The sequence below is a fragment of the Mirounga leonina genome, unplaced genomic scaffold (assembly GCF_011800145.1).
Source record: "Mirounga leonina isolate KUSES-001 unplaced genomic scaffold, KU_Mleo_1.0 Mir_93, whole genome shotgun sequence".
Taxonomy (NCBI): Eukaryota; Metazoa; Chordata; class Mammalia; order Carnivora; family Phocidae; genus Mirounga; species Mirounga leonina.
Genome location: NW_023270854.1, coordinates 30,705,526 through 30,720,187, shown reverse-complemented (window position 1 = coordinate 30,720,187; position 14,662 = coordinate 30,705,526). Strand labels below are relative to the sequence as shown.

The following is a 14,662-nucleotide window of genomic DNA, read 5'->3' as shown; positions in this document are numbered from 1 at the left end:
TTTTTTGTTATTCAGAGCAGTGCTGCATATTCTTCCTCATACATGGTTTGAACATTTGTTTTTAAGACCCGTCTTGCTCTCCAATCTCGTTGCTGTCCTTTAATATAAGAAAAGGCAAACAGTTTCTAGGACCATGCCATGTGTGTCTTTGAAATTTTTTACACTTTAAATACACGGATTAGTTCTTATCACATCTTAATAGTTTATTTTGGTTGTTTTTTAAATATGATTTTTCTTTTTTCCTGTGTAAAAAAAGTATGTAATTTACACAGAAAACCTGGTATACCTGACATGAGAGCTAACACAGAGAAGGGCTTGACAGAGGATATTTGCTACAGTGTGTTTTTGTCTTTCCCATTTTAACATGTCACAGTAATTCAGTATGGAGTTTAGATTTGCAGAAAAGTATTACTCTGCTTCCTTCACGAAGCAAGTGGTTATTCTGTTCTTTCGTTTAGGGAACAGTCACATGCAGTGGTTAAAAGCTCAGGCTTACTAGAGTCCTTAGGGTTTTAAATATATAGTATCATGTCATCTGCAAACAGTGAAAGTTTTACTTCCTCCTTACCAATTCAGATGCCTATTTTATTTCCTTTTGTTGTATAACTGCTGTGGCTAGGAATTCCAATATTATGTTGAATGAGGGTGGTGAGAGTGGACATCCTTGTCTTACTCCTGACCTTAGGGAAAAGGCTCTCAGTTTTTCCCCACTGAGTATGTGAGCTGTGGGCTTTTTGCATATGGTCTTTATTATGTTGAGGTATGTTCCTTCTAAAACTACATTGTTGAGGGTTTTTATCATGAATGAATGTTGTACTTGGTCAAATGCTTTTTGGGCATCTATTGAAATGATCATATGATTCTCATCCTTTCTCTTATTGATGTGACATATCACATTGATTGATTTGTGAATATTGAACCACCCTTGCATCCCAGGAATAAATCACACTTGATTGTGGTGCATGATTTTTCTAAAGTATTCTTGGATTCAGTTTGCTAATATTTTTTGAGGATTTTTGCATCTATGTTCATGAGAGATATTGGCCTCCTAGAACTGATAAGTGAATTCAGTAAAGTTACAGGAGACAAAATCAATATACAAAAATCTGCTGCATTCCTATACACTAATAATGAAACAGCAAATTAGGAAAATAATCCCACTTACAAGTGACATAAACAGTAAATATAAAATATAAAATAAAATACCTAGGAATAAAAGAGATAAAAGACCTGTACTCTGGAAGCTGTAAAACACTGATGAAAGAAATTGAAGATGACACAAAGAAATGGAAAGACACTCCATGCTCATGGATTGAAAGAACAAATATTGTTAAAATGTACTACCTGAAGCAATGTGTGCATTTAATGCAATCCCTATCAAAATACCAACAGCATTTTTCACAGAACAAGAAAAAACAATTCTAAGATTTGTATGGCACCACAACAGACCTCAAATAGCCAAAGCAATCTTGAAGAAGAAAAACAGAACTAGAGGTATCATAATTTCAGATCTTTTATATTACAAAGCTGTAGTAATCAAAACAGTATGGTACTGGCACAAAAATAGACACATAGATCAACAGAACAGAATAGAAAGCCCAGAAATAAACCCACAATTACATGGTCAATTAATCTTTGACAAAAGAGGGAAGAATATGCAATGGGTGAAAGTCTCTTCAACAGATGGCGTTGGGAAAACTGGACAGCTACATGCAAAAGAATGAAAAATGGACCACTTTCTTACACCATACACAAAAATAAACTTAAAGTGGATTAAGGACCTAAATGTGAGAACTGAAAACATAAAAATCCTACAAGAGAGCATAGGCAGTAATTTCTCTGACATCAGCTAAAAGGATCCTTTTAGATCTGTCTCCTGAGGCAGGGGAAACAAAAGCAAAAATAAACTGTTGGGACTATATCAAAATAAAAAGCGTCTTCATAGCAAAGGAAACAGCCAATAAAATTAAAAGACAACATGCTGGGGTTGCGTGGGTGGCTCAGATGGTTAAGCGTCTGCCTTCGGCTCGGGTCACAATCCCAGGACCCTGGGATCGAGCCCCACGTCCGGCTCCTGGCTCAGCGGGGAGCCTGCTTCTCCCTCTGCCTCTCCCCGGGCTCGTGCTCTCTCTCTCTCTGTATCTCTGTGTCTCGAATGAATAAATAAAATCTTTAAAAATAAAAAATAAAAAAAGACAACATGCTGAATGGGAGAAGATGTTTGCAAATGACATATCTGATAAAGGGTTAGTATCCAAAATATGTAAAGAACTTACACAACTCAGTACCCCAAAACCAAACAATCCAATTAAAACATGGGCAGAAGACATGAACAGACATTTCTCCAAAGAAGATGTCCAGATGGCCAACAGACACATGAAAAGATGATCAACATTAGTCATCACCAGGGAAATACAAACCAAAACCACAATGAGATACCACTTCATACCTGTCAGAATGGCTAAAATCAAAGACTCAAGTAACAACAAGTCTTGGTGAGGAACCGGAGAAAATGGAACCCTGGTACACTGTTGGTGAGAATGAGAAGTGGTACAGCTACTGTGGCAGGCAGTATGGAAGTTTCTCAAAAAATTTATAAATAGAACTATCCTATGATCCAGTAATCCCACTACTGGGTATTTAACTCAAGAATATGAAAACACTAAATCGAAGGGAAGGGATATATGCACCCTTTTGTTTATTGTAGCATTATTTACAATAGCTAAATTATGGAAGCAGCCCAAGTGTCTATCAATAAATGAATGGATAAAAAAGAGGTGGGATACACACACACACACACACACACAGATACCATACATATGGAATATTATTCCACTGTAAAAAAGAATGACATCTTGCCATTTGCAACAACATAGATGGATCTAGAAAAGTACAATGATAGGTAAAATAAGCCAGTCAGAGAAAGACAAATACCATGTGATATCATTCATATATAGAATTTAAGAGACAAAACAAATGAATAAAGGAAAAACAGAGACAAATAAACACTCTTAACTATAGAGAACAAACAGATGGTTACCAGAGGGGAGGTGGGGTGGGAGGGAAATGGAAGGAAAAAAAAAAAGAACTTGTGCTCAAAACATCTAACTGCCTGGGGTTGAAGTTTGGCCATGCAGCTTTTCAGTGTAAACCTTGAGTGGCTTCTTAACCCTTTGTGCAAAGAAGAGTTAACATAGCCGACTTGAGGTTCTTATCTTTAGAAAGGCCCACTTGCTAGGTTAACCTCTGACTGATATCTGGGAACTTGGCCTTCAGTGTGTCGTTCCTCTGTTCCCTAACTGATAAGGTTGGTTCAGTGTGCCTAGACTGTTTGTGATATGTGATTTATAGCAAACAACTTGCTTTCCTTCTAGAATTTTGGCAGTTGCTAGACAGAGGGTGCCTACATGACCAGCTCCCAATAAAAACCTTGAGTGATGTCTTCAATAGGTTTCCCTGGACAGAAACACTGCACCCATATTACTGCCTTTTTTTTTTTTTAATTGTTGAAGAAAAGTAATAAATATGCTCAGTTTATTCCCTCACAGAAGAGAACCAGGAGGCTTACGTATGGGTTTCTCTAGACTGTGCCTGCGTATTTTTCCTATGCTGAACCTCCTGTGTGTACTTTTGCTTTAATAAGTGTCACTTGTGCTACAACCGTATGTTGAGTCTGTGACTCCATGTAACAGATCAAACTTGTAGGAGGCCTTGACCCCCTAACATACCCTTCAGGTCTCAGTTTCTGCATCTGTAAAATTTGGGTAATAATTAATAGTACCTACCTCTGGGATTGTTCTGAAGATGATGTGAAGTGTAGGTAGAGCTTTAACGTAGTTTCTAACTGAAGTAATTGTTTAATAAAGTTGTCAATTATTATGTTGCTCTGTGAAATTATGATTTAGTAAAATAAAGACAGTGGCAGTATGTATATTGATTCTTGGTTTTCATATCTGATCTCTGTAAATAGTTTCACTAAGTCATAGGCTATTCTCATGTTCAACTTCAGTAGATAATTAAAAGCTATTTTCCAAAATAGTTGTTTTTGGAAAAACTGTTCTGTTTCTTATTGCTATACATCTTTGCCTAATCTTGGTATTGTTAGACTTTTATTTTTTTAAATTAAAAAAAAATTTTTTTATATTGTCAGACTTTTAAATTTTGGTATTTTATTATGGTTTTAGTTTGCATTTCCCTAATTAGCCACAAGATTGAGCATTTAAAAATATATGTATAGGCCATTTATTTCTTCTGTGACATGCTTATTTACATCTTTTGTTCATTTTCCTGTTGGGTTGTTTGTGTTTTTATTGATTTATAGGAATTCTTTATATATTCAAGGCATAGTCCTTTGTCAAAGGACTTTCAGAAAAGCTGAAACATAGGATAAACTTTTTTTTTTAACAGCATGTTACTTGTATTTTCAAATAATATATACTCTTTTTCTTTAACATCTAATATGTAAGGGAATAGTTCCAGTTAGTAGTCAGAAACAAAACAAAACACTATTTTCCACATTGTTTCCAGACTCTTTGGACACTCTAGTGCATTTATTGTCCCCCTGTAATTCTTTTGTTCAGTTCACATCTCTTTTATATTTATCTTTCCATTAATTTCCTCTAAGAATTATTAGCACTTGCATTCTAATTAATTTACAAATTTGGGTGTAATTTTATTGAGCTTTTTTAATTGGCGTATAGTTGACATACAATATTATCTTGCTTTGAGGTGTACAGCAGTGATTCGACAATTATATACATTATGAAAGGATCACCATAAGTCTAGTTACTGTCTGTCACCAAAGTTATTAACAATATTATTGACTATATTCCTTGTGCTCTACTTTACATCCCCTTATTTGTTTTATAACTGGAGGTTTTTTAATGGTAACAGTAACTATACTTAAAAGATAATTTTAATAACTCATGTTCACTTTAAGGAGAATGTATGATACAAAAAAACCCCTCATTGTTTACATTCAGAAGAAAGATAAAAGAGATAAATTGAGTATAGAGAAATAGCAGTAAATTTATTTTATGTAATGTTTTCCCTAAGGTATAAAAGTAGCAGCATGTACTTTTTTTTTTATCTTTTTTTTTTTTTTTTTAAGATTTTTTATTTATTTATTTGACAGAGAGAGACATAGCGAGAGTAGGAACACAAGCAGGGGGAGTGGGAGAGGGAGAAGCAGGCTTCCCGCAGAGCAGGGAGCCCGATGTGGGACTCGATCCCAGGACCCTGGGATCATGACCTGAGCCGAAGGCAGACGCTTAACGACTGAGCCACCCAGGAGCCCTTTTTTTTTTTATCTTAACTGTCTGTAAGCATAGTAATAAGACTGATTCTTGGAATATGCTTTTTAAAGTCCACATTTTGCAATTACTGACTAAGCTTTAGACTAGACACTTGGTCATTTCTTATAATTTCAAAATGTCTGATTTGTTTAAGGATTGTATTGAATTTGTAAACATGTAAATTATATCTTTTCAGAACTTCTTTAGAAAGTATGCACCAAGTGAGAATGGGCCAAATGGGATCAGTGCTGAAGTTATGGACACATATGTTAAAAGCTGTGGTAAGTTTTTCAAGCTCTACTTCCATTGATACATTGGAGTCAAGGAAATAGGCTATCCCAATGTTGCCATATTCATACACATTTACATTTAGCACATTGTAGGATTTTATCTTAGACCTTTTGGGCTGCTGTAACAAAATACCAGAGGGTGGCTTATAGGCTGAAAGTCCAAGATAAGGTACCAACATGGTCAGGTGAGGGCCCTTTTGGGATGGAAGACTTTTTGTTGTATTTTCACCTGGCAGAATGGGCTAGGGAGCTCTGTGGGCTCTCATTTTTGAGTTTTTAGGATGGTAAGCACCTCCTAATACCATCACAATGGGCAGTAGGATTTCAACATGAATTTTGGGAGGACATAGACATTCCAGTCATGGCAGATTAAAATGCTCTATAAGAAGATGATTAAAAGATAAAATCCTGATAAAAGAAGTCATTAATGTTTTGACATAATAGTAGTAACAAGGTGTAAATTCTGTTTAGTCTTTAATGGGTGTATCTTTGCAATCACTTAACTGTATTATCACTACAAGTTATCTCTTCCTGGAAGCTGTTAATTTTCCCCTAGATTTTCCCTGTGTTTGAGTTAACTGCAATTAGTAGACTGTGGGAAAAATCTCAGTAATAATTATGGTTTAGATAGATCTCAAGATCTGTGTTAGAAGGATGTCTCTCATGATATTTTATTTTATGGTCCCTTCCTGGAAATAAGTAAGTGGTAGAATGCCATAGGGATTAATTCAATGTTTCGACCATTTATGCCTACCTATCCTCATGAAGTTTATAATCTAGAGGATTTTTAAAAGATTTTCTTAAGAGGTTTTTTTTTATTTGTTTGTTTTGTTCGTTTGTTTTTAAGAACTAGATTGTTTAAGGGAGGGTTAATAAAGGAGTTGACACTAGAGTTGAGCCCTGGATGGGATGTGGTATGTGGTAAGTTATTCTTATTTTATTTAAAATTTTATGTTTATGTTCCTATTTATACCTATCCTTAAGTTAGGGGGAAGCAAGTAAGGGGCTTCATAGACCTATAACAGTTGTATTTAAACTTTCATATCATTTTATGGCTTGTAAACTGCTTCTTATACATGACATTTTTTTATTTTTCACAATGTTCCTGTGAAGTAGTATTGCAGATTATTTTAGACAACATAATTTCTTCCCAAATTTATACTTGATGATGCAGTTTTGGCTTAGAAGTATAGAGAAAATGTAATATTTCTGGGAACTTTAAAAGCACCGAAATAAAATATGTATGTATATTAAAATCCTTTATGGTTTTGATCTTATTTTTACTGAAGGAATATAACATGTGTTACATGTAACTGTGTTTACCCATAAAAATGACCACATACAGTGTAGATTTAAGAACTAAAAAAAATTGATTGAGACATTCCAGAGAAAAATGTATTCTTTCTTTTTACTTACCCTTCCTCTCCTACTCTGTATTTTTCTTCTTTCTCTCCTACCATCCCTGCTTTCATTCTTTTCTTTCCCCTTTCTCTTCTTTCCTGTTTTTTTAGAACTTCAACTCTGCTTTCTGTGTTCTAAAAAAATTACATATCATGTAAAGACTAGGCTAGACATCTAGGATTACTCACATGACAGTTCATACTGTCTTTTATAACAAGGCTTGTCAATCAAGTCTCCTGTACATGGCCTCTCTGTGGCTTGGACTTCTCAAACTGAGTTCCAAGAGGAAGTACTCTCAGAGACAGGAAATTGTTGGTGTCTGAAGGCCTGGACTGGAAAGTCACAGAGCCTGCTTGGATCTGGAAAGTCACAGAGCCTGCTTGGATCCACCTTGAATGAAAAGTGTGGCTATCTTTTTTTTATCTTTATCCTAGTTCTCAGTATCCTGTTACATGAGATATTTCACATGCCTTCCAACAATTATCTTGTGTCTTCTTACTGAACTTTTAGTTATTATAAACTTTTTTACATTATAAATCTATTTAATAAAGAATGCTTTTTCTACTTGAAATATATACACACATATCATCTATAAATATTGGCTAAAATTTGAAAATTTTAGTAAAATTACTAGAACAGTATATTATGGATACATGTCATAGTGTTGTACCTTTTATATAATGTCCCATTTTTTCCCACGACCCAATGAAAATATGACTGGCTTTTTCATTTAAAAAAAAGTAGCCATTTAAATTACACCTCTTGGACACTTAAATTGAAATTGGATCTTGTACCTCTCTTTTTCTCCAAGTATTACACATTTATTCCTTCGCTGATAATTGATTTGATGGCAGGCCTTCTCTTCATCTTATTTTGAATAGCCTTCTGTTTCCTATATATCTTGTTGTGTTACAAAATAATCATTTGTGTTTCGGTGAGTTTGGTAGCATTCCAGGTTATATTGGAGGTTGAAAGCCATTATTTGAATTTTTCATTAGAGGATTTAGTGATTAATAAGTTGCTAGCTACTTTGTACTGGAATGTGATTGTCAGGCATTATCATATAGATGTATGTGTAACTTTCGTTTTAGAAAGTAAAGTTTTGAGTTTTGGGCAGAGTGTAAGAAGAAAGTGATAATAGTTACGGTGACATTTCTGGATTATGCAAAGTTTCAAGTCTGTATCATGCAAGTAAATTTGAGAACACTAATTATTCTTACACACATATCATTACTAAGTAAAGGGAAATAATTGTTTAGATGTCTAATATTTCTCTGTATTTTACTTTAAATCAAAGTTGTATTATAAAGCCAATTTGAAGACATTTCATATGAGGTCATAATACTAATGGGCAGCATCCCTTGGACAAGGTTCTCTTGGACAGGTATAGTATTTCCACTGAAGTTAAAGAATAGCTTCAGTTCCTCTAAAAATCCCCTGATCTACTTTGTGTCATCTCAGATTGTTCTGAATCTATTATCTGTGTCCTAAAAATTTCTGGGGATCATCCCACTCTTAATTCAGATGTCTTTTTCAGGATGTACTCCTCTTAAGCATTGACACTTAAAAGAATTATTGGAACATTCTGAATTCACACCCCCACCATTTATATAAATGTGAAAGAGAGAAGATCATATGCTATCTCACTTGACTTAAAAAAAACATAAATTGAAGTGACCATCAAATATATTTATGACCCCAACCCACTGAGGCATTATTTTCCATTGGAAAATAATTCAGTAATAACAAGGAAATATTATTGTAAAAGCAAATGTGATAAGAGAGTAGTTTATCAAAACATCTTGCCTTATCAGTAGAGACAGGCAATATTTATGGCATGTCTAGTTACATAAAAATTTTAGGTCAAAAGTACTGTTGCTACACATTGAATCATTATTACTCTAGAGGGATAGCCAAACAACTTGAAACAAAGTAGTGATAAAACTAATTTATAATTAACAAAGAGTAAGTTGTAGCATACAACAACTCAAGTGCATTGATACACAGTGGTGCTCTTTTTGAAAATTGTAGTTCAACTATCTTCATAAGCATATTATCAGTAGGAGTTTTGTATCCTTCAAGTTTTGAGCGACAAACCAGATTTTTAAGTGACTCACCTCTTAGAGAGCTCAGTGTTCTCTTTATGAATACCAGACGTAATACCCTTTGGTAAGTCACTCACTGGTTTTTTCGTGGAGGGCCATTTGTCATTTGTGGATTTGCGTATTTTGCAGCAATTTTAGAGCAGTGCTGCTACTGCATGGGTAAGCCATGGACCAGCAGCACTGGCTTCATCTGGGAACTTGTTTCTATTAGTGAGTCCCAATGCTTTGTCCCTGATGTTTTTGTTTTGTTTTTGTTTTTTTATTAACATATAATGTATTATTTTTTTCAGGGGTACAGGTCTGTGATTCAGCAGTCTTACATAATTCACAGTGCTTACCAGAGCGAATACCCTCCCCAGTGTCTATCACCCAGTCACCCCATCCCTCCCACCCCACCCCCCACTCCAGCAACCCTCAGTTTGTTTCCTGAGATTAGGAATCCCTCATACCAGTGAGGTCATATAATACATGTCTTTCTCTGATTGACTTATTTCGCTCAGCATAACACCCTCCAGTTCCATCCACGTCGTTGCAAATGGCAAGATTTCATTTTTTGATGGCTGTGTAATATTCCATAGTATATATATACCACATCTTCTTTATCCATTCATCTGTCGATGGACATCTAGGCCCTTTCCATAGTTTGGCTATAGTGGACATTGCTCCTATAAACATTGGGGTGCAGGTGCCCCTTCGGATCACTACATTTGTATCTTTGGAGTAAATACCCCGTAGTGCAATTGCTGGGTCATAGGGTAGCTCTATTTTCAACTTTCTGAGGAACCTCCATACTGTTTTCCAAAGTGGCTGCACCAGCTTGCATTCCCACCAACAGTGTAGGAGGGTTCCCCTTTCTCCGTATCCCCGCCAACATCTGTCATTTCCTGACTTGTTAATTTTAGCCATTCTGACTGGTGTGAGGTGGTATCTCACTGAGGTTTTGATTTGGATTTCCCTGATGCCAGGTGATGTTGAGCACTTTTTCATGTATCTGTTGGCCATTTGGATGTCTTCTTTGGAAAAATGTCTGTTCATGTCTTCTGCCCATTTCTTGATTGGGTTATTTGTTCTTTGGGTGTTGAGTTCGATAAGTTCTTCATAGATTTTGGATACTAGCCCTTTATCTGATATGTCATTAGCAAATATCTTCTCCCATTCTGTCAGTTGTCTTCTGGTTTTGCTGACTGTTTCCTTTGCTGTGCAAAAGCTTTTTATCTTGATGAAGTCGCAGTAGTTCATTTTTGCCCTTGCTTCCCTTGCCTTTGGCGATGTTTCTAGGAAGAAGTTGCTGTGGCTGAGGTTGAGAAGGTTGCTGCCTGTGTTCTCCTCAAGGATTTTGATGGACTCCTGTCTCACATTTAGGTCTTTCATCCATTTTGAGTCTATTTTTGTGTGTGGTGTAGGGAAATGGTCCAGTTTCATTCTGCATGTGGCTGTCCAATTTTCCCAACACCATTTGTTGAAGAGACTGTCTTTTTTCCATTGGACATTCTTTCCTGCTTTGTCGAAGATTAGTTGACCACAGAGTTGAGGGTCCATTTCTGGGCTCTCTATTCTGTTCCACTGATCTATGGGTCTGTTTTTGTGCCAGTACCACACTGTCTTGATGATGACAGCTTTGTAATAGAGCTTAAATCCAGAATTGTGATGCCACCAGCTTTGCTTTTCTTTTTCAACATTCCTCTGGCTATTCGGGGTCTTTTCTAGTTCCATACAAATTTTAGGATTATTAGTTCCATTTCTTTGAAAAAAGTAATGGTATTTTGATAGGGATTGCATTAAATGTATAGATTGCTCTAGGTAGCCTCTGATGTTTTGATCAGAATCTTCATTTTAAGAGGATTCCCAGGGGATAATTATGTACATTAAAGCACTAGAGAGGGCTTTCCAACCTTCTCTGGTGTGTATAACAATCACTTTCTGGCCACTGCCCCTAGAAATTCTGATGCAGCAAGACTGAAGCAGGCCCTAAGCATCTGCATTTTTAACAGGCTTCTACGTGAGAGTGATGCTGCCAGTCTGTGCCTCACATTTTTTTTTTTTTTTAAGATTTTATTTATTTATTTGACAGATACACAGCGAGAGAGCGAACACAAGCAGGGGGAGCGGGAGAGGGAGAAGCAGGCTTCCCGTGGAACAGGGAGCCCGATGCGGGGCCTGATCCCAGGACCCTGGGATCATGACCTGAGCCGAAGGCAGATGCTTAACGACTGAGCCACCCAGGCGCCCCTGTGCCTCACATTTTGAAGAGCAGTTCCCCAGATCAGGAGTCAGATCACTTTTTCCCTCAAGCCTTCCACATATGAAATATTATAGGTTTATTCAGGCCACATGGTCTCTGGTGCAGTCATTCAACCAGTTGCTCAAGAAATATGTAAATGAATGGTTGTGGCTGAGTTCCAGTAAACTTTATTTATAAACTGTGAAAACAGAGGGGGTCCAACTTTGGCCAGCAAGCTGTATTTGCTCATCCTTTATGTCAGTGACCCTCACGTTCCTCAGTGGATCACTTAATGTGTCAACGGATGCATTCAGCTGAAGTTCACGTAATCTCTAGTGGTTTACACACACAGGTCATTGTCTTTTTTGTAGGAAGCCCAGATGTTAACCACTGTATTTGTTTTAGCTGCTTACAGATGTTAGGGCCAGCCAAGGTCTTTGTGATTCTCTTGGCCTTTTCCCTGTGGTCCTGAATGACTTTTGCCAACACAGTCATCATGTTTGCAGTCTCACCAGCCTGGATGAAAACCCTAAAAGGCTCACTCCTCAGCTCGGTCTACTCCATCTTTCAAAATGCTCATCATCACAAAACGACATTTGCTTACAGTTCCCTGGGCGTGCCTAAGTGCAGGCGAGTCTGGGAAACACATTCTCTTACCTAGCCACAGTCTCACCCCCCACATCCTGGTTTTGTTTTAAGGAAGAAGCATAAAGAGGACAGTGCACAGGCAAACGACTAATTCCTGTCACACCACAGGCTATTTTGAGAGTAACTGATATGTTACAGTTAGGTGAAAATTGTTAGTAGAAACATTTTTTTTTTTGAAGATTTTTATTTATTTATTTGACAGAGACACAGTGAGAGAGGGAACACAAGCAGGGGGAGTGGGGGAGGGAGAAGCAGGCTCCCCACGGAGCAGGGAGCCTGATGTGGGGCTCGATCCCAGCACCCTGGGATCATGACCTGAGCCGAAGGCAGACGCTTAACGACTGAACCACCCAGGCGCCCCTAGTAGAAGCATTTTTGGAATGAGAGTATGCTTTCCTACATTCTGTACATATGGATGTATTTTGAAATACATATAAAATTTTATCTATAATTAGAATATGGTTAGTTATTCTAAACAAATATACTTGAGCTTAAATATCTTGTTGAGTATTGCATGTACCTAAACAGCCACTTTGGGGAACAGGGGCTCTACAGTGCAGAAGTCGCCTGAGCAAGGACTTTAGAATCAGAGTTAGGTTCAAATCCTAGCCCAGTGACCTTGGACAATCTTGTTAGCTTCTAGAGTCTGAGGTGTTTTCATTTGGATGGTAGTTGTAATACTTAACTGGCATCATTATAAGGGTTAGAGATGATGAATATAATGTGCCTAGCTAAGTAACCTTCAGTAAGTTGTAACTGTGATTAATTAATAATTAAAGATTAACCCAGTGAAATTAATTTGGTCATTAACAGGTGGTCCAGTCTTTTTTCTACATACTAACTGAAATAAACCTGTTTTTATAAATACTGGTGTAGTCATGTGTATGTTTGCCAGTTGTATTTCTTATCAGGTTACTAATGGGAGCAGTAGAATGGATAATCTTCAAAAAGGTGTTATTTGCTTAATTTTGTTTGAGTATTTTCAACACATGACTAGTTTCCAGATTTTTTTTGAAGAGAAAGATAAAAGAATAAAGCTAGAGCCAGTGACTTTGCCCTTAGCCCTGCTCATGTAGTTTTTCTTAATACTTGAGAAGATTATGCTGTGAACTTAAGTGCTGTTACCACTCACATGAATTTGGTTGTTTTTCTATCTGCTGACACCTCACAATTGTTTCTCTAAAGATTTTTCTTTTAAACCCTGCATTTACTTATTTTATCTTAAAGATAATGGGGTTGTGGGATGGTTGACTTCATTATGTGTATTTCTGTAGACACTTCTTTTTCTCTGTCATCTGTAATATGTGTCCAATTTGAAACGAGAAGTGGGAGAATCATGTTATAATTAAGGTTCCTGAAGCCTGAATTAACTTTTGATATAAGTGACTTTCATAATTTGACAAAACTCTACAAGATATTGTTTCTCATGCAAATAGCAATTTATATTGAGTTTCAAGTGATAAACTCTTCATAGAATCAAAGAAGATTACACATGAGAATTTAGGTGAGAAATCAAAAAGTAGTAATCAAATTGAAATTAAAGTAATACAGACTGCTTTTATATTCATTTGTATGTTTAACTTGGTTTGCGTGTGTTTTTCACTATTTTTTTTTTGAACTGTTATTTGCAGCTGGATATTGTGTGATTACGTACATCCTTGGAGTTGGAGATAGACACCTGGATAACCTTTTGCTAACAAAAACAGGTAATAACTAATGGCTACTAGCAGATATATACATTTTATATGCCAGTGATTTTTACTGTGGAATCTGCTTAGTAACAAAACAAGTTACATAAGTGAAAGTAAATCATATATGTCTTAAAAATCCCTTTTTATGGTGCCTTTGAAGGAATCTCCCATCCTTTACAAGAATCACTTTTTTTTTTTTTTTAAAGATTTTATTTATTTACTTGACAGAGCGAGAGAGCACAAGCAGCGGGAGAGGCAGAGGGAGAGGGAGAAGCAGGCTCCCTGCTAAGCAGGGAGTGCGCTGCTGGGCTTGATCCCAGGACACTGGATCATGACCTGAGCCGAAGGCAGATGCTTAACCGACTGAGCCACCCAGGTGCCCCCAAGAATCACTTTAGTAGTAACCCCGCAGGTGGTCATCTAACCCTTACTTCTGAAAATGCCTCCTTTGGTGGAAAGCCCATAATGTATGCAAGCAGTTGAGTCTCTTACTGTACAGCTGTAGTTAGAGTGTTAGAATATTCTTTCTCTTACCAAACTGTACTTAACTCACATTAATCCCTGTCTTTAATTCTTTGCTTTTCCCCTTGGAGTTCCATGGAATAATCGTTCTCATCCCCCTCCTCCTTTTAACTCTTGAGCCCCTTGGCTTTAACCCCATCTCTAAGCAAACAACTTCCAAATGTACAGCTCTGTACTTCAGTCCACTTCATGAAGCTTCAGACTGAAATATCCAACCACTTATTTGACATCCCAATTATGTGGCCAGTTGTAAAAGTTGTTTGCTTCCTCCATTACCTGTGTAATAACCTGCTCCTCACTTCATTTTTTCCATCTCAGTAAACTGCAGCATCATCTACCCAGTTGTTTAAGCCCCAGGCTTAGGAGTCATTTTTAATTCTCCTGTGGGTGTCATCTCACATATCAAAACTATTTAATAGATCTTGTCTGCTCTTCTCCCAAACGGATCATGCAGTTACCCACTCTCTCCATTTAATAGATCTTGTCTGCT

General features: G+C 36.8%; 1 protein-coding gene across 2 annotated transcripts in view; it reads left to right on the top strand.

Moving 5' to 3' along the window:
• The window catches only part of PIK3C3 (phosphatidylinositol 3-kinase catalytic subunit type 3), a 143,133-nt gene that overhangs the window by 91,781 nt on the left and 36,690 nt on the right, over positions 1 to 14,662 (top strand). For both annotated transcript variants that reach the window (XR_004677653.1, XM_034996117.1), the window contains exons 20-21: positions 5,491 to 5,575; positions 13,591 to 13,665. Coding sequence is in view for 1 of the 2 variants with exons in the window: in XM_034996117.1 (XP_034852008.1) it covers positions 5,491 to 5,575; positions 13,591 to 13,665 (160 nt within the window). In the remaining variant the exon portion in view is untranslated. The remainder of the gene's footprint in view (positions 1 to 5,490; positions 5,576 to 13,590; positions 13,666 to 14,662) is intronic.